Below are 24,056 nucleotides of genomic sequence, written 5' to 3' on the forward strand. Positions count from 1 at the left end.
TAAAATGTTGCAAAGCTTTTTAAAATGTCAAGCCTCGTAATTGCGTTACCACATCGAAAACTGTGAGTCAAGAGTAAAAAAGGAAAAAGTTGCAAAGGAGAAAAATGAGTGAAAACAGTAAAAAGAGAAAAACAAAAAAAAAACAAAAGAAAAAAGTTGGAAGTGTAAAAAGAAAAAAATTTGAGAAAGGAGCAAAAAAAAAAAAAAGAGGGAAAAGCAAACGCGTGAAAAAGCGGCAAATAAGTGCAAACAGTAGCAGCAAAGGATTTCGCCTTACCTTACTGTAAGCAAGGTCTGAGGGCGTCCAATTATTTTTTGTTTTTAGTGAGGATTTAAGCGTGCGCTCTAAGGATACTCCCAAATGCCGATATTACTTCTAGAAAACGATTGCGTGCCAGCTTTATAGAAGCTCTGGAATACGCATTTCCTGTTCCCCAACTGCTCCTAGACGCATACTTATCTGTTTAATACCTGTTTTGGTCGTCTCAGCCATGTGATGGTGCAGAAACCGTCCCGCCCCGTCAGTCTGCATGTGAAACGTGGAACTTGTTTCTAACGTTGTTTTGTTACATGTGCCGCTTTGAGCAGGGAGCAGAAGACAAAGAAGATTTGCTCGTGGGGTCCGGCGCACGCGCTTCCACATTGCAACTGTTCGATTCAGGGCAAGGGTTTTTCATCGTTGAGACGTGCACACGCTGTGTTCATCGGCCTACTGTTGCACGTCCTCCAAAACGCTCGCTGCTTGGGTGCTCCAGAAGAAGTTCCCGGCGGCACCATGGGTGCCTTTTCAACGCTGAACAAGGGGGGCGCTTCGGCAAAATGGTAAGTCATAAGGCGAGCAACGCGCCATGTCGACGTCGGTGATCACTAATTTCTAAAATTGTGCAACGCCTTTCCTCTCGCTGACTCAGCTATCTTATCAGCCGTGCATTAGGGGCCGCGCTGAGCGGCGGCAACCCTCCTCAGGACAGCGACCGCCGGTGTCACGGGAAACACACAACGAGGAGACCACCTGCTTGGACACGCCCGTCAGCCGACATCCTAGCCACCACAACGGTGATGTATTTCAATGCTCGATTTTTCTTAGTTCCTCTGAAATCATGCTGGGATCGCGGTGGTACTCCGTTCTGACTCGGACAAAAATCGCAACACTTATAGTGAGCATCGTCTCAAAACCACGAATAGCGTTAAGCATAGTCAAAAGCAAATTTATACGCAGTATCCAAACCTTTGTGTCCGAGTGAACCTTTGTTTAAAAAAAATCAAAACAAAAACAATGGAGCAGGATTTGTTTACGAGGTTTCTGAAGGCCGCTGAAGTGCAGACAAACACTGTAGCGTTTCAAACAGCGACAACAGGCACACATTAAGGAGAGAGGAGAAATTAAACCCTCTGAACAACCGCGCACAAAGCGTCTTTGGCGACCAACCGGCCAGGTGCCGGCAGACGGGATGTTGTACAACCATGAGTTACGGAGACGTATCGGTTGACGTAACGGAGGCGTTCGGTGAGGCAAATGTTGGAGTGCTTTGTGGAGATTGTGCTGGCGCTATCCCGCCATTTCTCTAAGGCACTTGTGTGGTCCTGCCCCCGACAGTTAACAAAAGCCGACATGACAGATTAGCGAGCGGTCAGGCTATAAAAAGTTGCTGATGACGGATGCTCTAAGGCACGATAGCGGCCAGTATATAGCCACTAAAGAATGCTCTCCTCATCACTGCAATATGTTGTTTTATTGCCACAATTGTCGACGGTAACATGGACTGGAAAGTAGCATAGGACGCAGGACTGAGCCAAAAAAGGAGAAAATAAAGAACGAGAAGCGTTTATTCTGCAGGTAAATGTTTCATTAATTGGCGCATGTGTAGTCAGGGAGACGCATATGACACTTGTGAATGACTCACGTGCAAAAGATAGAAGCGGACGTTCCGCGGAGAGAGTCTCAAAAGTGTCGCATATCCGCAGCAGGCCGTTTAAAGTAGTTCGTAGAGCAGAGCTTGGGTCTAGGGCTTCACAAGGTTCAAGAGTTAAAGGTTACCAAGCTCAATTCGCAAAGGCTCCGAACTGGCCGCCACTTTAAAGTGAATCTTCCCGAGTTTAACCCATAAACCTCACCCATTGAGGCTGTCAGCTAGTGCTCTTGATGAGTTCCCTCACCCACGCGATCGTCCCCGCCCCATTGTATGTAAAGACTTTGGTGTTGGTCTCAGCGAGCCGGAGTCTTTGGCTCGCCCTCAGCGAGGAATTAGCAAGCATTAAATGGGAAGCCGTAAGTAAAGAAAGGACTCAATTTATGCTATCATGGAGTAGGACAGACACGAGAACTATAGCGTGGGATTCCTGGTTTAAGAGCGTGTAACTGGTGACATAAACTTCCATAGCATTACAGAAGGGTGGCTTTGATCGCAGTTATGCTTAATAAGAAGCCCACTTTGAAGGTGCTGCATGTCTACGAGCCTGGATACTGTCGACTCGTGATGACCCCGTAGGAAAAAGCTTCCGTGAAGACGTTTAGAATAGGAAAAGCTTGAATAGAAATGTATACTTTACTGATGACTGACTTCATTGTCAACATAGCCAAGAAGAAGGCTTGGAGCCTACCTGTATGTGAATGTGAAGTACGCTAGAGAAGTAGCATAGGCTAGCCGAGAAGAGGTCATAGAACGAAATGATTTGCGGATCATGGATAACTTTTTTACCTAAGGCAAAAGCTATAGAGGACATCAAAATGAGCCCGAAGTTAGTAAGAAAATCAAATATTGTTCCATATTACACGCTAAAATTAACTTCCAAAGCCGCCATAGCTACCCGGCTAAAACACATCAACAGGGTAGACGCCTTGCCGCTTGTGCTCCTGAGAAGGCTGTGCTTCGAGCAGACATACAGTGATCTGCAGCAAAGCTGGTGTACGGTACTTCGCTTCGTCTCCCACAGACTTGGTCGCAGCCAACCGCCATCTTTATTATGTTCTTCTAGTGACTGTACGTTGAATGCGCCCTTCGTGCAGCTAGAGGACTGCGCTATACAGCCTTATGAGATATGGAGGTCATTGGAAAGCTGGAATATAGTGCCGATAGGTGATTAAGACTCTACATAATGTAGCCTTGAAGAAGGAAGCGAAAATCCAGACAATTAAACGTCCATCAGTAAGGTAAAAAGATGTCACTGCAGAATGAACCGTTTTCTTCAACAGAGGGATGACCTCAGTATATAGGCAACGAAATGATAATTCAGATGTAGCATTATAAACTGCGCAGTAAAGGTAGGTGGTAAGGCAGCACCATGTGCAGCTTATAAATGGTAGAACTGGCAGCGATATCGAAGTAAATCTATAAGCGTAAGTTTGCCGACAGAAATAAATATAGCATGGATAAGTGTGAATATGCTCTAAAGAACGATGGTAGCCTGAAAGAGCGCTAGATCTAACAAGTCGTAGGCTAAAATCACATGTATTGCCTAAGTCATAGGAGGGTAGCGTTATTCGTAAATGGGATAAGAAAGTTAACGTAGCCGAAAATAATCCATAAGAGTGGTAATGGCGATGATGTCGAGGAAACAATGTAGACAAATCAGTTTACTGTTCGTCAAGAATAAAATATTTACTACGGCAAACGCTATCAAAATTAGGACGATCTTTCGCAACAGTAACCAGAGAAACGTGCAGGCTTTTGTAGACCACATTTCATCACTCATACTCAGGCTACTAAACAGGTGATACAGAACGATCGAACTGCAGGAATATAACACATCCTTATACATGTTCTTCAAAGATTACCAGACATCTTTTGACGCAGTGGAAACCTCAGCAATTATAGAAGCAATGCAGAACCAGTTACTGACGTCCTAGACTCAATCGTATAATTTTTTATTGATCATCGCATTCTTCAAATCGAAAGTATCTTCGAAGAAGTTGTGATTCTCTTGACAGAATTAGGAATTATTTGTAGCGGTGACGGTGGCTTTGCAAATATTTTAAGAGCATCCCGCTATAGCGCCTTCAGAAAAGCGTATCCGGGTGAAAAACTTGCTAATTCGTTTACAACATCAATCACTTGCTGCGGTCAGCAAATAAAGTACACTGTTCCCGCGGAAGCGCTTTCAGTCAGAAGAAAAACTGACTGTTGGCTCCAACATGAATGCAAAGGTTACTTCAGTCACCTCCTCACCACCGTCCATGTGGCATCGTCTGAAATTCTCAGTGCTACTACAGCGTCCATCATAAGCTTCACAGGATTTCGGCTGCACCGAAATTTGCTCGTTCTTTACGCTGAACGCGCACGTGGCATAGAGGTTCCCACACCAATCGCCTCTTCCCTTTCCGCTTGCAGACTGCGATCAAGGCTGAGAGCCCGGTCTTGCCTGGAGCCAGACGTCGCTTGCGCGGTGCACGTGTCTCCATGTGCGCCGTGACAGCTCCGGTGACCACCGCCAAGGGCAACCCTGGAGCAGCGGGTTGGTCCGGAGAGTGCGGCGAGCTTCACTGCACTAAGCATGGGAATTTTCAAGAGTTCTGTGGCAGAGGCTTCAGCACAATCACGTACGGCACCTTTCATTAGCTCTTCTATCCTGCGTCTATATTAAGCCGCGCCTAGATGATGCACATTATCTACAGTTTAGGCGAAAGTATACCCACGTGCCCCTCTTCATTCGTGCCAAGAGAAAAGCGGAGTAATACAAGAGTACAGGGGAAAGCCCAGCCTCCGTTGAAACTTTGAACCGATACAATCAGAAAAATTCCCCGTAATATTTTTCGTGCTATCTCAAAGTATAATATGAGAGCGGGCGCAGTACTGTAGCCTTTTTCAAGATATCGTGAGAATTCCGATGGCATTCTTGCTGTTGGCGCAAAGACAAGGCCAAGCAAGCAGCCGAAATGATCGAGGTTTCAATGAGCAGACTGTGTTTGAAGCGGATAACAGTTATATCGAGAACATCGATAAGGAAAAAAGTCCGTTTGCACTCGGACGTGCTGCATCAGGTTTCTGTGTAGCGTCAGTAGGATTGGTAAGCTTAGTGAAGGCTTCAAGGAGCCACCTTTTTCATTAGGAACTACTTATTCATGAAGCACGCATATATGGACAGATCTCCCTCCCCCCTCCCGCCTCTCCTTCAGCTACAAAAGCCGTTTCTTAGCGCCTTCTGACTGTATGGTATCCATGCATGGGAATTCTGGAAAATGGGAGAATCAGAATTTTTAACGGGAAGCCATTACGAACGCTGAATCTTCACATTCCATAAAATTCCACTATAGTCATCAATGTATCTAAATATATGCTATTGCTGGGGCTTATTATTTTCGTAATTTCCTGCTATTAAAGTATCAGCTATAGCTAAAAACGCTAAGAAGGTAGTCACAGTGTTTCTATGCCAGTCTGAACTACTCGATGCGCGCGAAGGACAATATTTTAATAAAACAGTTCGCTGCACATCGGAATACTGGACCAATATAATCGATATTTCCATATCATTATCTTGCAATTCTCCGCTGTGAAATCGCTATTGGAAAAGATTTCCAACACAGCTGCGCTCAACTGCTTCCATTGCCTTCATATTTTGTACAAAAGGCCGTCTACTTTACCCATTTGCATTTGGTTCCAACCAAGATCTGCATTGAGAGTCCCCGCTAATGTTTCCAGGCTATTTTTATTTTCACAGCATGGATGGTAGGGCGGCGGTGCGGAGTAGAGATTGGAAGGTGTTGTACTTTCTCCCAAAGTACGCATACAACATTATACAGCACATTAAGGCGCAAAAGCTACACCTCGGTTACGATTACAAAAAGGCCTAAAGTTTTGCTGACTTCAGCCGAGAATTGCTGTCTGATTGCTACCGATTAATTTTCCATGGCTATCACTCTTTAACCATGCGGCACAGCCCGTAGTAGGTCTCAATTCCTGCTGATATTGACGGCAAAACCAATTGGCCAGAAACACCGAGGCACTAAATGAGGCACTAAAGAGATTCAGCGGCATTCCAAGGAATGCGGACACCTCAAGCATCCATTGCTTGATTTCTTAGGGAAAGCAGAAACGTCATTACTAGCCTGCACATAAAGTGCACGCCGTTATGTAGCCAATTATGATGTTCTTTCGGGGCTTATCGTAGTAATTGAATGGCAATTGTGAAAGAAATGTGCAATACACAAGGTGCAATAACGTAAGCAGAACATGTGTTCACATGATCCGGACAAATGTGTTCAGTGTTTAAATCAAATATGTTTGAGCTATCGCCAAATGTGCAAGTGCATGGAACGGAGCCGCTGATGTATTATTGTTTAATTAACGGGCATATCTTTATTCGGCCCGTAAAGGTGGGTTTTTGACTTACCCTCCCTCAAGGCATACGCTCCGATTATGGTATTGTCGCGCTGAGTGACAAGCCGCTAATCACTAATGACAGAGGCTGCTATTACTGCAGGCGATGGGAAAGACGTCTGATCGTGTTGCCGCGTGAGCCCCTCGGGAAAGCGCGAAGACGTCCAGTGCAGTTGTGCACGTGTTTCTGATTCCCAGCGGCCACATCTTTCTGTCGGTTGCAGTGGCGCTTCGAACTCACTGTCCATTATTGCAGACAACGCATACGATAAGGAAGAACAAGACAGTCACTGACGGGTGTGAAGGAGAAATAAATCCCACGCTCAGGAAAGCGGACGGGACAACAGGAATTCTTGAAACCGAGCGTCTACAGACGACGCCTTCATTGCCAGGCGCGTGCAGTCCCCAAGCTGTTTTCTATATTTTTTCTCGTTATTCGAGAGCATGGTTTAAGGGGGGGAGAGGAAGAGCCTCATTTTTGATCTCCACTATTAAAAAATTGCGGTGAAATGGTGGGTGCTCACCATGTGCACGTTGACGAGTGCCATGTTATAATCCATTTCTAGTGCATGTAGGGTAATTAATATTCGGCGCATGCAAAGCGCAGACCTTTCCTCCTGTTTATTCGGTCTGCACGGTCTGGGCGAAGTGATAATTTCCCTTGTTTCCAACCTAATACCCAGGGTGGTGCCTGAAAATACAACGGACGCCAAAGATCTGCGCGAAGGTGGAAGTGGAAATGCCACACCAGCGGCACCTTTCCGGCCTGCGTCTGGGCTGAAGCACACATCCGTCGCCATGCAGCTAAGCCTAAGGGCCCAAAGCCCACATAAGGCCGAATTTTTCGCGACAGCTGTCATGAAAAATTCAGCCTTATGTGGGCTTTCTGCCTCCAACGATGATAACCGTGCGTCGGGCACACCTCCATGCCAGGATGAGGCTCAAGGTGTGCAGGAGATAACGTGGCGTTTGCCACTTGTAGTGTAAGAACGGCAGAAACAAAGCGCTCACTCTTCGCAGAAATGCTGAGAACATCCTGACTGACGTTTTCTTCTACCGCGCTAAGAGTTTGTGTCTAAAGAGTTTGAAATTCTCTAGTGTGGTTTTAGCAGCCTAGCAGCACATGTTCTTAGATGTGTGCCTTATTTGCCGCCACCTTTGGTCCAATTGGAGGTGCTCTTAAATCTTTTCGGTATGTGGAAACAAAGCCTTAACTTCAGAAATGTTGGGGGAGTTCTTGTATCTGGGCTTCCAAACTTACCTGGCTGACCCAGGCGCAAAACTCTGCATACATTGCCTTGCCCCTTTATAAATGCAGAGGCGAGACAGTTGCATCATTTTGACGCGAGCAAGATTTTCTGTGCTAGTATCAATTTATTTGCGCATAGCATTAAACTGACCGGAATTGATCCAAGCCGAGCAGGCAGGCAAGTCCTGTTTTTTTTTTCCCCCCCTCACAGCATGATTTGACTTTCCTGTTCTTAGCAGAGGGAGGGGGAAGGAGTTTACGATATGCAAACTGTTTAACTTTTGAATGGTGGGCTAACGGCGCTTTCTGGTTCAATTCATACTGCAATGTAGTTATTTTAAGTATTTGTCTCGTCCTGTGAATATTCGGAAATCCCGATCTTTCTTGCTGATATTAACTTGCAGCCAGATACAGCGGAGTTTGCAAACGGTGCTCACTCATCGCATCGTCTCACACTTGGGGCATGAGTTTTCATTCTTTGTTGAGTGACATGCACCACGCTAAATTGCACAGATGCGGTACCTTTATAAAACGCCTCCCTAAATAACACTACCAAAGCTTTGGCTACCGTAGAGAGCGGCCGACTGCACGCTCGCCCGTCTGGTCATTAGGTACTGTCCTCCACATGCTCGCCATTGTCTTTGCCGTGGCAATGAATGCTGAAAAAAAAAAAAAAAAAGCATGCTGACGCCAGTGCTGCATCAACTGGGGTCGACAAGTTAGCGCCAAGCCTGCTGCGATTTCAAGCGCGCCATGGTACGAATAGTAAACTGTCTTTTGGTTCTTGATAGCATGTGTGTGCGAACCTAGTGATCCACAGATGTGAATGAAATTGAATGCAACCTGCTAACGGGGTTCAGCAATCTCATGGGTGATCCAATATAACCTCCATTGCTTTCTCATGGAATGTTTAAGAGTGCCTGGCTGCTTTTTGTATACCTGATTAATTTGCACTGTCTTTTTTTTTTGGGGGGGGGGTGTGTGTTCAAGTCCAGTGCTTAGCTAGAAAGAAGAGGGCAAAATATTCCAAACAGCGCAGGCAAACGCACATGCAAAAGTAAGTTGCAACTTCTGGCTAAGAATGCCACACCCACTATCCAAATATATCCTATGTTCATATTCATTTTCTTCTTTTGTTTTAATAGAATTCCTTCCGTGAAAAGCTTGCTAGCAAATAGGCACGCGTAACTGGCGTCATCAAAGAATTATATGCAGTTATAAGTGGTCGAATGAAAAAGAAAGGAAAGGGGGGAACAAGTGAGGTTTGTCTGAAATAGACGGAAATTTTGAGGGCCAGCAGGCAGAATGTTGAATTTGCCTTGGTATATGGGCTGCTTGTTATTTTTGAGGTTTCAAGGAAAGGTAGGAACCTCTTATCTAAATTTGATAGCCCCGAATTTCTTAGACGTTCACGTTTTATATTTATGGTATACCACGGATCCCAAGTTCTTAGTAGCTCTTTCTTTGCCGTTTGAGGGACGGTACGAACCCCCTTTGTCTGTGGAATCCGGGCCGCTTATGGACAGGTATCACCACTAAGTACGTTTCAAGAGGCTCTGCTACAGTTTCGAGGTTTAGGTTTTTGTGAGGCATGTGAGCGATAAGTTGCCATCCTTTTTTCGCACTAATCTTGTTCGGCAATGACGGTTTTTATGCTATTTCACTACAGCTGTGCTTGACTTTTAGAAATGTCATAAGGAAAGCGTGCTAATGTGGCCGACAATCAAGACAGGCTGCTGAGCCCTGGATTTTAACAAGTTGTGTATGGCTCGGGAAAGAGCAGTTGTGCATTATCTTTAGCTTTAAAAAGTTACTCATTTCTGACTACTTGGTTCTTTGTCCAATACTTCTGTTTGTGTCTAAAGAGTCGCCTCCCCGAAAAATTTAAATTCCATTCAACTTTCTTCCTGCTGTTCATGAACGTATCATTACGAGTCTTACGCTTTCACGTAACCCATGTTTCAAGCCTGTCTTGACTATTACGCATGTTTAATGTGCTCTCACTACCGCTATATCCCTGCACAAAATAAGGCTATCAGATTTTTATCCACCATTACAGATGCTGCGCCGCGTGTTTCATTGGGTGGAAACTGAGGTTGTTGATGAGGAAGGCCTTGTCAGCATTTATGCGTAATCGAGTCTTAAAGAACGAGCAATGAGGAACAGGGCAGTAGAAAAGCAGCAGTATTTCAGTGGAGAATGGTTGGCGCTGTTCTGTCATGACCCCTCCTGCTGTGCATAAAAAGTCAAGTGCATCAAATGCGGCTTAGATCTAATTTAGATCCGCAATATTTCTAGAGCATATCTACAAAGAGATACTACGTAACATATCGCTCGCGTTGCTTTATTTTTTCTGCGCAGCGAGCTTCAGTTTGGCCTGGGGGTGTCTTCTCCTCCCGAACAGACCCGCGCTCTGAGGACGTATAGAGGATAACTTTTCCTGCGAGAAATTTATTAATAAAAATATAATATTTGAAAAATATAGCTGTCTCATTTCATCTATATCAGAGATAAACAAATTAGGTAATGAGCAGTTTTCTAATAAATGCTAGTAAAAAAAAAAAATCGCTCACAAGCGTTGCTTTCACCGAAGGCTTCTAAAACTTTTCGACAGCGCGTCTTCGTGGCCACGTCTATCATCCACGAAACAGGCTTAGGAATAGGCGTTAGCGCCTGAACGATTGGACCTAGAACAGACTATGGGCTCGGCTAACCATTAGAAACCGGTAGCCTTCTCCAAGTTTTGAGAACTCAAGATGAAACGTGCCAGTTTTACAATACCTTAAATACACAGCCACAGGCCTTGAGGGCAGTCATTGTCCCGCACAGAACTATGGCCTGTTTTATAAAAGATCACAACCACGCAGAACGCGCTATACCTTATCGGGAGAAAAGAACCTATCATTAGGCCCTCAAATTATACAGATGTATCCAAGGTCTGACGCCTTAAGACACTGTAGAAGAACGGCTGATTGGGCGAGTTGGTGAACCATGATGGACAGTAAAATACGTGCACAAAAAGAAGAGACAAAGAGGAGAAGCGGACAACGACGGCGCGGATTTCCAATCACGAAACACACGCTGATTACGGCGAGTGTTCTCAACCAGGCACTTAGTCCGAAGTAAGTCCTTGAACAGCCTGGCCTGCCGCCACCATTCACTCTTGAGAATTCTGCAGATTCTTTTGATGTGCCCCGTAGAAGGCCGTAACCAGCCACAAAGTGCTTGCACATCCGGAGGGCAGGTATCGTATCGGCAATGCCACGACGCAGTGCGGGCTGCGCCGTCGTTGTCCACTTCTCCTCTTTGTCTCGTCTTTTTGCGCACGTATTTTACTGGCCTTAAGACACTTCAGATCTTCCGAGAGGGCACTCATGAACGCTGCTGCAAGCTCGTGGAGCTCAGTCTCCTAGTTTCTCCTGCGAAGTTGTGGGAAACGCTCTTTCGAACTGTCAGTAAAAGATAGGCTTATATTTTTCGCCTTTCAACCAATATATTAGCGCTTTATTTGACGCAACGGATGCGTATTCAGAAATAGACAGCAGTGCCGCCAAGTCTTTTGATAGGATAATATATAACTGAACGAGAATTGTACACCATCATCTACACTTATGAAATAATATTCTTATAGGTTAGGTGTTTGGACATATGAGTTTGGATAAACAAACACTTTAATGTCGCAGCCATAGCTCAGCTGTTGAAATCTAAACTGACGAGAAGAAAACTCAGTTATAATTATTCGTTATATGGAAGAATAGCTTTGCTGATACGTGTTTAATAGTAACGTATGCATCATTGCAAACAATAAAATAATCAACTAAAAAGAAAACGTTCGTTGCAGAAAAAGACAAACGAGAGTTGTCACGCTCACAAGTGTTTGCGTGATGCCTCTCCCTGTCATCGTTTTCTGCTACGCCATTCTTCACTTCACGTGGATCAATAATCAGCTCGCAAAAATGTTTACCCTTCTAAATAAAAAAAAAAAACCGTCGCCGCCTATGCCCGATTTATAAGCCAGAGGTGCATGGTTTCGTCCAAAGTTTAGACGAGGTAGTCTGTCCCGGAGTCCAAGCACGGGAAAGTTTAAGAAGTTTTGGCCAGCGCGACTTATTGCAGTGCTCTTCATTAACATCGACGAACTTTCGACATTCGCGCATTCGCGTATACCAGCAACAACTATGCTTAATGAGGCGACTCAAAGATTTTGCTGGTAAAAAGAGCGAAAACAAGCAAGAGCAACCAGTTAATTCAAGGTATCATTTTAGTGTCAGCAAGCCTTCGTGATTTGAAAAGGAGTGAGTATTTGTCAAGGAATGCTAAAAAATTATTTTCACGCCACTGAATATAATCACCTAGTCGGGAACTGAAGGAAAGCTCGCGGCATCATAATGCGCTCGGTAAATGTTTACGTTAGAACCCTGCAACCCTTGCTGCCGCCTATCTTAGCCCTGGCACTGAAGGAAACGGACGGTGAGTGTATGGTGGTTCTGGCTGCTCAGGAGTCAAGTAATCTTCAGCGCACGTACACGCCGTTGTCATTGTCAGATATCGTTATGCATGGTTTGCAGATGTTTCATTTTTCAAAGTTTTGTGTTGGTCTGCTGCTTTTATCGACGCCAAAAAATGGCTTCACATAGGAATTAAATGTACGGCAAGTACATGCCGGACAGAAAGTTCCAATTACCTACGCGCTGGAAACATAGTTTTAAACTGACTGCAAACGTTTTTAACGAAGGGGAGTCGTAAGAATGGCGGACGAGTAAAGCGTTGCGATTCCAGAGGAAGGGTTTACAGATGTGCGAAAGGCCGAAGCCTTTTCTAGTGGACCACGCAGGTTCTGCTGATTACCAAAGTGACACGGCCTCTGTGATACCATGAATGGGTCTTGCTTAGTACCGCTAAATAAATTTTTGTGTTTTGTATTAATATAAAATTTACACATATATACATGAGCAGTATTTTTTAAGTCGCAACCTACGCCCAACTTTGAAATCATGGCCTCTCGCTAAAGTTGATATAATGAAATAAAGTCCCTTCAGCGATAGAGAGAATCATTTATACCAAGGTTGGGTTTAGTCACACAATCTGTGAGAAATTAGCGTTAGATATTTGATCATTTGAATTTCCAAGTTTGTAGACGATGAACTTTAGTTCAGATGATATTGAATTTTTAAGCACACGTATGAAATCGACTGTGAATTGAGTTTTACGTTGTTTTAGTTTTAATTATTTTTAGCAAATTAACTTTCCATTGGGGATGATATCAATTATTCCTTGGCTTTTTAATGCTTCAGCAACCCATTGACTGTTAATAGACATTTTCCTTGAGTGTCAATCATTTTTTAGCTAATTACTTTTTCATTGGTCGCGTCAATAAAGCGACATCAAATTTATTTTTTTGCAGCTTGAGTTTGAACTAAACTGAGTCAATTAACTTTCTAATCCGACATATCGATAACTTACTGACGTTTTATAGACCAACACAATAAGGTTTGAATATATATTGACTGTTTATAGACTCGATAAATGCTCAAAAGAGCAAATGGTTACACTAAACAACAGAATAGATGGCATTGAACAGCAGTTGTGCAAGCTAGGCACGCTGACAAAACAAGTAAGCGAAATAGAAAAAACAATAGCAGATTTTGACAGCCAGTTGTCCTTTCTGATGAATAAGGTGGACGACTTAGAAAACAGAAGCCGTCGCAATAATCTTATAATTTACGGTTTAGAGGAGTCAGGAAACGAGACGCTTGAAGAACTTGAAAACAAAGTGAAAGACGACATAATAATAAAGAAGATAGGTATAACACCTACAGGTATAGAAAGACTTCATAGGCTTGGGCGTAAATCCAGTGACAAATCTAGACCGGTTATCATAAAATTTCTTGACTATCGGGAAAAGGCATCCATTTTACAAGCAGCCTACAAACTAAAAGGATCGTCGTACTCTATCTCGGAAGACTTCTCAAAGCGCGTGCGTGACTTGCGTAAACTTCTGTGGGACAGCGCAGCGGAAGAGAAAGCAAATGGCGCTAAGGTAAAGCTGGTGTTTGATAAAGTTAGCATTGATAGTGTTATGTTTGTATGGGATGCCCAGAAAGGAGAGCGTGTCAGATTGGTCACTAAGAAAAATAACTGACAGAAAAAGCACTATCCTACATCCTTGAAAATCTTAAACATTAACTGCAGAAGTGTAATCAATAAAGTAACCGAGCTTGAAGGGCTCCTTTTTACTAACAATTCAGACATTGCTGTGCTAACCGAAACATGGTTACATGATGCAATTTTCGACAGTGAATTTGTGCCTACTGGTTACAATGTACTCCGGAAAGACCGTACTGGAAGAGGTGGCGGCGTCTGGATGATACACAAGAAATCATTACGAGTTTTAAGGATGCCTGACGTTCCTAATGTAGAGTGAATTTTCAGTAAAACATATTGTGGTACAATCAGGTACATTATAGGTGTGTTGTACAGGCCCCCTTCTTCTTCCATATCGGTTTTAAATGATTTGAAAACTTACATGGACACATATTTAAAACCTGGAGATCGGATAATTCTAGCTGGCGACTTCAATCTGCCTAATATTGACTGGCGCACGATGTCCCTCAAAAACCATAACGACAAAACAGGTGATGCCATGTTGGACATAGCATTTGCATTTGATTTATCCCAACTTGTTGACGAGTACACCAGGGTACACGACAGCGCTAAATCTATACTGGACCCTTTCTTCGTAAGCGGATCTATTAGTACTAAAACAAAATGCGAAATAATCCCAGGAATCTCCGATCACCAGGCCGTGTTCCTTACCTTATCCGATGCCGCTATTGACAGGCATCCAAAGCAGTCATGTTTTCCCAACTTCTCACGCGCTGATGACACATCAATAATCGATACCTTATCCTTTCATTTTGATAGCTTTTCGAGGTCTACCGCAAATGTAGACGATCTGTGGATTTCTTTCAAGGATCTAGTTATTGTGTGTATTAGCCGTTTTGTGCCAATAATTGTTAAAAAGACAAAACGTGGCAATCCCTGGATTTCCCGCACTTCAATACAAATGCGCAGAAAATTAAAAAGGTTGAAAAAGAAAAGGCAAGCAGTTGTCCATCCTGAAGGCCTGCTGGATAAAATTTCCGCTCTGTCAAGTCAACTACGACAAGTAGCACTTGATAAAGAAAATTATTTTGGCGATTTGTTGCCTAATTTTATAACTAGCTCACCTGAAAAATTTTGGCGTACATTTTCACCAGTATCTAGGGATTCCCATGCATTTGAAATCAATGGCACATTAACACATGACGGAAAAGTAATATCAACTGCCTTTAACGAATACTTAAAATCCGTTTTTACTAAGGATAATGGCATACAACCTTTGTTCGAAACATGCTTACCCCCGATGCCTGATCTTGTCATCAGTGAACAGGGTATAACTAAAATGCTTTTGAATCTTAACGCAAAAAAATCCCTTGGGCCTGATAAAATACCCAATGCATTCCTAACGAGGTATGCAGAATGGGTGTCCAAGTATTTGTTTATAATTTTTTCTAGGTCTCTAAACGAAGGACAGGTTCCGAGTGACTGGAGGACGGCCAGAGTCCAACCACTTCATAAAAATGGAAACAAACAGTACATTAATAATTACCGACCGATTTCATTAACATCGACAGCTTGCAAAATTATGGAACACATAATACACACCCACATTTCCCATTTTCTTGAACAACACAATTTTATTACAAATTTCCAACACGGATTCCGGAAAGGTTATTCTACTTGTACCCAATTAGTTCAGACTATACACGATTTTGCGAAAGCTATTAACAATGGTAGCCAAACAGATGCCATTTTTATGGATTTCGCCAAAGCATTTGATAAGGTCTCTCACAAAAAGCTGCTTTCCAAAATTAATAGCACACTCAGAAATAACAAAATCATTAATTGGATTTCAGCATATTTGAATAACCGTCAGCAATATGTCTCTTTTGGGGAACATTCCTCTCAAACTGTTTTTGTTGACTCTGGCGTCCCTCAGGGCTCAGTACTTGGGCCACTCTTGTTTATCATTTACATTAACGACATCGTGAAAGACATTCCAGTTAATATTAAACTATACGCGGATGATTGTGTGCTATACTCCGAAATTAAACATATGTCAGATCAGGTAAAACTTAATGAGGCTTTTCAGAAAATTAGTGCCTGGTGTGATGCATGGCAGATGACTATCAACTTTCAAAAAACCGTGTATATGAGAATCACTCACAAGAAAAGTCCACTGAAGTTCCAATATTCACTTGATAACAACATTCTTTCCGAAGTCTCACACTACAATTATCTAGGGCTATGGATTACTAACAACCTTGACTGGACTAAACATATTGATCAAACTGTAAATAATGCAAACCGTAAACTTTTTTTTCTTAGGCGTGCATTGAGACTTTCCACACCCCGAGTTCGGCTTCTAGCGTATAAATCAATTGTCCTTCCAATATTAGATTATGCGGCAATAATTTGGGATCCATTCACCAAAACAAACGTAAATAAAATTGAAAAAATACAAAAGAAAGCAGTACGTTTTGTTTACAATAGCTATGGACGAACATCAGTAAGTGACCTCTTAAACAGGGCTGCCTTAATATCTATAACCGAAAGGAATCGCGTTTTTCGACTAAAGTTCTTATACCAATTGGTCAAAGGTCATTTTAAAATTAACATTGATGGACTAATATCTTTCTCTTCAGGTTATTCTACAAGACAACGTCACAATCTTACAATCACCCCTTTCACCCAGCGTAATAACTGCTTTAAATATTCTTTTTTTCCGCGAACAGTAACGGAGTGGAATCAACTTACTAACGACGAAGTCTTACAGCTATCTGTAACATCATTCATCGGCAACCTCAGTGCACAATAATGTCCTCTGTCATGCATTCCCGGTTCCCATTTTTGAACTGAATTTAATATTGTGATCGTTCTGGTGCTCTTTCTTCATTTAATTAATTCCCTGTTGACCATGTTCACTGATGACTTGATAGTAGTGTATTTATATGCCCCAAACCTTAGTGTACTTTTTTGTTGTGTTACGTCATTGAGCCTTTCATTTTTGCTGTTGTGTTTTGTTGCTTATTATTAATTTGTGGCCTTTGTACTTTTTTTTTCTTAAGATTTGTACTTACCTATTTTCTGTATGCTCACCCTGCGAAAATCCCTTCCTGGGATTGCAGTATTAATAAATAAATAAATAAATAAAAAAGTTGGAGCAGTTTTCTAAATGCTGGTAAAAAAAAAAAAAAAACATTTGGCTCAAAAGCGTTGCTTTCACCGAAGGCTTCTAAGCTTATAGACAGCACGTCTTCGTGGCTTCGTGGCGTTTTCGCGGTATTTCAATGTGCATATTTTAAGTGTAGCCACGTGCCCCACTTCATTTTATGCAGCTTTGCGAAAAATTCACCCCGACATGAGTCATCAAGGCCAGGAAAAGTTCGGAGTTAGCGAAGAGTACAGAGGAAAGCCGAGCCTGCCAAGAGAACGGACGACTTAGAGCAGTATAACCACAAATATTTCTCGTTATATTTTTCTAGTAGTAAACTAAAGAACTGGCGCAGTATTGTAGGCCTTTATAGCCCAAGGCATCACGCGAATTCCGATGGCATTCTTGCTTGTTGGTGCAAATACAAGAGCAAGCAAGCAGTCAAAATAATTGATGATTCATGTGAACAGACTGTGTTTGAAGCGGATATAACAGTAGGTAGAGAATATCAATAAGAAAAAAAATGTCTGTTTGCACTAGGACTTACTGCATCAGCTCTTTGCGTGACGTCTAGTAGGTTAGTAAACGTGGCGAAGGTGTCAAGCAGGCAGCTTTCTCATCAGACGACACTTACTTAGTCATGAGGCACGCAGATATGGACAAATCAAAGAAAGACATTGACACCCCCCCCCCCCCCCCCTTTTTTTTCTTCCTTTAACCACAAAAGCCGTTTCTTAACGGGCTTAGTGTCACACTAATACACAGAAATACCAGACAATCAGTGTCTGGTATCCATGCGCGGACATTCTGGAGGAGCGGAATATTTAGCGCGAAGCTGCTACGAACACTAACTTAAAATTTAGACGATAATTATCAGTATATCCAAATATCTCCCTAAGCCGAAGCTTGAGGGTAGATCGAGAGAAAGATGGCTACGTGATAGAAAAAAAAAAACACTGAGAAAAGGTTGAAGGGGGCAACCCCAGTTCGCAAGTCGAGCCAATGTTTCGACAAGGAGACTTGTCTTGGTCTCGGCAGCGTGATCATCCCTGGCAGCTGTTTAATAATGCTTTTGCCTCCGAAGAGGAATGGCTGGAAAAGGGGGGAATAGAGGCCAAGAAAGCGGAGCTCTTGGAATCCTAAATGACATTTCGGTGGTTTTATCGTCAACTGGGCTGAACGAAGAGCCTGTTGAGGTGTTCCTCGAAACTAGCCGCGAAAATGGCGAGATCGTCGAGATGCACTTGGCACGCTTGCCACGTCTCAGCGAGAACGGTGTCCATCATTCGTTGGAAGGTTGCTGGCGCAGAAAAGAGCCCCAAGGGAAGCACTTTAAATTCATAAAAGCTGTCAGGGGATGAAAAATGCCGTTTTCTCACTGTCCTTTTCGTCCACTTCTATCTGCCCGTAGCCATTCTTGAGGTGAAGGGACGAGAAACATTTGGCATTTTGTAACCGGTCCAAAGCGTCGTCGATGCGCGGGAGCGGGTATATGTCACGCTTTGACACCTGATTTAACTCCGATAATCGATGCAGAAACACAAGGTGTTGTTTTTCTTTTTTTTTTCCCCAACCCTACAGGCGAGGCCCAGGGGCTGGTAGATGGGTGCACCACGTCGTCGGCCAGCATTTCTTGCACATGGCTTCGAATAGCCTCTCGTTCTGTTGACGATACGCAGTATGGGTGTTAGGACATAAGCTTGGTCTCTGCGTCGACCATAATGCGGTGTTTGGCTAATGGAGTGCGCCAAACTTTTGAAGACGTTGCAAAGCACCCAGCAAAATCCCGAAGGAGCTCTAGGAGTGGCCGCCGCTCAATCACCGACATGCTGGAATTAATGTCTACAGGAGGTAGAATGCTGAGCGTATCGCGTCCTGATGGCAACGGCGGCGCCAGAGTACAGATGTTCCCTGGCTGAATAAAGTCGGCGACATACGCGATGCCCATTCCTTTCGCTATGTGCTGCAACTGGGTCCCAAAATTCTTAATCGAGAGTGTCGCACAGCAGTCCCGCAAGCGAATAAGTCCTCTCGCATCGCAGATCTCTTTCTCAAGAGCAGGCTCACGTTTCTCTCTGCCATCACGCCGCGGTGGCATGGTGAGTCGCTTTCGACCAAGACTATGACGCTGTACTGTAGCGGAACCGTAACGTTGGCAACTGTAATACCCAAGGCGGGTATTGATGACCCGTCGGCGTCGGATCTCGCAATAGCTTGGCTCGGAGAAAACGTCACACGCCATTCTTGCACTTTAATTATCGCACCGTTAGCTTGCAAGAAGTCCAAGCTGAGCATCACGTTTCGCAAACAACGGGGAAGAACTGCAAAGTCGCCCACATAAACAAATCCGTCAATTACAACTCTCGCAGCGCATCTTCCAGTAGGGGTATTAGGTGTCCCCCAGCCGTGCAAATCTGAGGCCGTCTACTCGGGTAAATTTTTTTCAATTTCTTAACTAGGCCCCTCCTGATAATTGAATAGACCGCACCCGCATCAACTAACGCGGTAATGATAAAATCGTTCATCGTTCTGCGGCCCCACCTGATAGGCGTCATCTTGTAAAAAAGCCTGATGGAGGATGTTCGGCACTTTGCTCGTCAGCGTGCTCACCTCCGTATGTCGCTGTTCCTAGTTTTCCTGACGGCTCGGGGAGCGGGGGCTTGAGCGTCCAGTGCGGTTTGTAGAGGGACATGAACTCGGGGGAACGTTAGCGGGAAGAGGTGTTCATGCGCGACTCGTAGTGTGGGACAACTGTGAGATCCGCATGTGCTAACAGGTACTCCTCGAATTCGCGTTGTCGTTCACCACTCCGAGGTCACGCTGCATGATGATGAAAACCACGAAGGCCGACGCGGCGGTATGGAAACACCCTCAACCTCAACATGTGACCGGCCTCACCACAGTGGTAACAAAGGGGCCGATGTTTAGGGGCATGCAGACATCGGTCTTTCGAAATCGTGCCTTAGCTAGAAGAGGAGGACGGCGTGGGCTTGGATCAAGCGTAGGGGTGTCTACTCTGGCTCTGGGAGAGTCGTATCCATTATGCTTCTGGCTTGGATGAAACACAGTAGTGCTTAATTTGCTCTTGGAGAATCGTACACGTTATTCTGCTGAAGCACAGACGCGCACCTCGGCACACTCGGTGGCGGTGGCTGCACACTAGGCACAGTCGGTTTCGGGACGATTTGCCTCACTTCCTCACGAACGACCTACGCTAGTGACGAAAGCCTCGATGACGACGTCAGACCCTGTAGCTGAATGTGTCACAGCTCTTCTCTAACGACAGATCGAACAATCTCAATTAAGGAATCAGCAGACCCGTTGAAGCTGGAAGAAACGACAGCCCGTGATATATGGCGGACACATCAGCGTTATAGTACTGAACCCTATACTGAAGCGTCTGCACCATCGTGGTGGCCTCCGCTAGAAAATCTGATGTGGTGCCAAGGTTAATTGCGCACAAGACCATCGAATAGTTCCTGCTTCCCCCCGCGCATAAGGGGGCGCACTTTCTTGACCTCAGCCATATCTGGATCAGCTCGCCTAAAAAGGCGGATCATGTCATCGTAATACATTGTAACACTCTCGTTCGGGGCTTGGCAGCGCGATCGCAGTGCAAACTCCGCACGCTCCCTTCGGTCGCTGGTGGTGTAGGTCGTCGACAGCTGGCGACGAAGGAGGTCCCATGATGGTAGCGTCGTTTCGTGGTTCCCGAACCACGTCCGCGCCGAATCTTCGAGAGCAAAGAAGACATTATGCAGCTTCCTTTGCTCATCCCAGCCGTTGTAGTTGGCGACACGATCGAATTGATCCATCCAGTCTTCAGGGTCCTCATGAAGCTCGCCATAGAAGGACGGTGGCGTTCGAGACTGGAGGACGACGAACTAATGGGGTGAGCTCTCTCCGTTAGCCACAGTGTTCGTGTTGGATTTGTGCATGGGGGCCACAGGCGTCCAGGACAAAATTCTGAACTCGGTTGACTGACCTCGGAGGCGGCGGCTCGAACTGCAGTGCACCGGAATCAATCCGTGTAGACTCTCGGCTGCCCTAGAGGGGTGGAACTCAGCAAAAGTGGAATCGTACCCGGCAGCTCCACCAGAAAATGTAACCAGTACAAGACAGAAGACACTCAAGGGATCCGTCTGACACCACAAACTAAACTCAACTTCGTCCCCGTTATTCCTCTGTCGCAAGAGGCCCGCGGCAAAATATATATCACTGAAGTGAACTCGAAGATATTGTATTTCAGTTTCTCGACTTATTTTCTTTTTGCAGCACTAAAAAGCATACACCCAATGGGAAGACAATGTTACAGCTTTCACACAAAATACACACAAATACAGATACTTATACAAAGTCCGTTTCTTTCCACAGAAAATTTTGTCAAAGCTGCTTTTTGCTCTGCGTGAAACTATCGGTGGAAATGTAAGTTTCTTTACTAAATGGGCCTCCAATTTCAAAAACTCGACTTCTCACAATAACGTACCGTCGTTAGTATTTCGCACGGAAGCCTTTTTTGCCGATCACTGCTTGGCAAAGCTCAAGGATGGAGCCCAGAAAAACTGTCAATGACCTTGTAGCCTGTGCTAGGTCACTCTTACTATAGTTGGGTAAGATTAAGCTCGGCCCAGGTCACGTTTGCGTCCATAAGACTATAGGTGAAGCTTATGCAAAGTATTCAATTTGGATAATTTCAGCAACGAAGCTTGACCAGGTCATCTCTTCTCTTTTGCTACCAATTTCTCATATGCATAGGAGAGTACTTCGGGTGCCGTTCATGTTATACCCTCTTATCCAAAGCCCATAAATATTGCATCACTATTAAAAAATAACTTTCAAATATATTTTTGATAGAGTTCATTTCACCTTGAATATTGGGCGCGAGCGCCACCACTGGAGCGAACGGCGCTAGTGTCGACCTAGGGGAGCAAGTGGAATCACGTGACTCCTTTTATTGCTGCTGAAGCAGGCGCTCGATTGAATTTGGGTGTTTTAAAAGCTAATAGTCGCTTTAATTTCTATGGTTTTGGTTGATAAAGAGTTCCAGCCTTGCACGTTTTGATCTTGCATTGTTACTGAGGCTGCTGAAGTTTATTTAGGCTGTTGCTACGGTCTGTTACTGCTCTGTACTCGGACGTAAGCGATGGAGCCTGGCGCTGCTCCCATTGCTATGCGAAACATATATAAGCTCACAGAATCTTCCTTAATCAAGATTTGAATGGGCAAAGAATAGAGTGATCATACTCATGATGTGCGCAGCAGACATTTCAGCGAGCAAGGATTCGTCCATGGAGTTGGCGCTAAACAGTTCGATGAGCGGGAGAAAAAACGGCGCGCGTATTTTAATTTGCGCTTATCACTTGTGAAGCTAACGATACTATTGCTGGAAGGATGTAGAAGATCTTGGCTTCTTCATGGAACAGTACGCTCCCAAAGAAAGGAAAGATCATGCGAAAGCCAAGGTTTCAAATTATTCTAAATGAACGCGTTGACACGCAAATTCCACAAGTGAACTAGAAGAGTCTGCCACTTCGGGCAGCGGTATGCATGGTGAGAAATGTGCTGATCGAGGTATTCATAAACAAAAATCTTACTGTGCGCGGGGAAAACAAATATCCGCTCTACAGAGTGCCAATGCCGGTAGCGACAGAGCAAGAATTCACTGTGTGGAACGCACGTTTTCACACTTGCTATGAAAATTAATTAGCGTCATCCCCACAGTCAAACTTGTCTGCTCTATACTATGTTCAAGGGAGCAGGCGAACGGTACGTGCCGCTTCTGCCGGCGCTATGCGAAGGCGCTCAGCATCTGCTAGGCTCCTTCCTGATAGTATTCTGCTCTTGCAGAGAAATCCTATTACTTGTCCAGGGACTACTTACATCTAACCAGTTGTGTGGCAGCTTAAATTGAATTTTTTTTTTCATAACAACAGAAATGCAGGAGCCGGTGCGCGTTGTTGTACTGCTAAAGCTCGCCAACTTCGATAACTCTGACTCAGTGAAGTGCTTTTTTGTCCAATGAGTGGGTCCAATACCTCACATTACGCTTATACAGGTCCAGACCGAGATATACATTAAATAAGTAAATCAATATAATGCTAACGCTCAACTGAACTGCCTAGGAAAGCATCCTACAGCAGCAGTTCAATGCGGGTTATACCCCTTAGTTTGTCACGCGGGCGCTTCCGAGAGGTGCCGCCACGGTATGTCCTCGCGCCCAATTGTGAATGAGGCTAACACTATTAAAGGAGAACCAGTACCACGTCTAAACTCTTCTGCCTCTATGGTTAAAAGTGGTAAGATGAGACCACAAAACCAACTATGCAATCGAAGCGTACTTCAGGGAGGCCACGCATGCTAGCGAACCTAAGAGACCCCAATTTACCTATACCACTTATGCAGCCAAGCATACATTATTTCCAATTTTTCCCGCCGAGGCTGTTTGAGCCGCTGCACAACGAGAATTACTATGGCATCAAGGTCATTGAATACAGGGTCCCAAACAATCCTGACTTCGGATCTGAAGCCGGATGTAACCAGCCGGAAGAACAGGCGAAGATTGATCAATCAGAGCCACTTAGTGAGGAATAGCTATCTGATAAGAATAAACCCATGACTGAGGGGTTCACAAACTGGACCCGAAGAGACTTCAAGACGTTTATCAGGGCCAATGAAAAATATCGTCGTCATGACATCGAGAGCATTGCCATAGAAGTAGAAGGTAAAACACCAAAAGAGGTAATGGAGCACTCGGTTGTCTTAACGAAGCGCTGCCACGAGCTGCAGGACACTGAGCGGCTCATGAAATGAATTAAAAAAGGTGAGGCCCTTATCCAACGGCAGGCGTCCATCAAGTGTGCTTTGGAAGCCAAGATGAGCTGCTACCGAGCGCCATTCCACCAGCTGCATATAGCCTACTGCAACCGTAAAGACAGTCGCTAATATGAGGAGGAGGACCGCTTTATTGTTTGTAGGCTGCATCATGTAGGCTTCAACAGTGAAACTGGCTACGGACAGTTTCCAGCTGTCATACGGCTGGCGCCGCAGTTCCGCTTCGACTGGTTCCTGAAGTCCCGAATGGTTGCCGAACTGGAGCGGCGGTGCAGCACTCTCACCATACTTATAGAACGAGAAAACCAGGAGCTGGAGCAAAAAGCAATAGCCGAAATGTAGCAGCGGGAAGATGTCAGCCCTATTACATCCCAGAGAAAACGCAAAAGGGATGGCAGTCTCTCTG

The 24,056-nt window shown here is 44.5% G+C and overlaps 1 protein-coding gene across 1 annotated transcript; it reads left to right on the forward strand.

Moving 5' to 3' along the window:
- Positions 1-402: 402 nt before the first annotated feature.
- On the forward strand, positions 403-23,992 carry LOC146203840 (uncharacterized). Its single transcript, XM_084603426.1, has 5 exons — positions 403-822; positions 912-1,056; positions 4,329-4,537; positions 6,998-7,260; positions 23,808-23,992. The coding sequence occupies exons 1-5, from the start codon at positions 776-778 to the stop codon at positions 23,990-23,992; spliced, it is 849 nt and encodes a 282-aa protein (XP_084459552.1). The 5' UTR covers positions 403-775.
- The last annotated feature ends 64 nt before the right edge of the window (positions 23,993-24,056 follow it).

Source organism: Amblyomma maculatum, chromosome 1 (genome assembly GCF_055883805.1).
Source record: "Amblyomma maculatum isolate TAMU_Amacu chromosome 1, ASM5588380v1, whole genome shotgun sequence".
Taxonomy (NCBI): Eukaryota; Metazoa; Arthropoda; class Arachnida; order Ixodida; family Ixodidae; genus Amblyomma; species Amblyomma maculatum.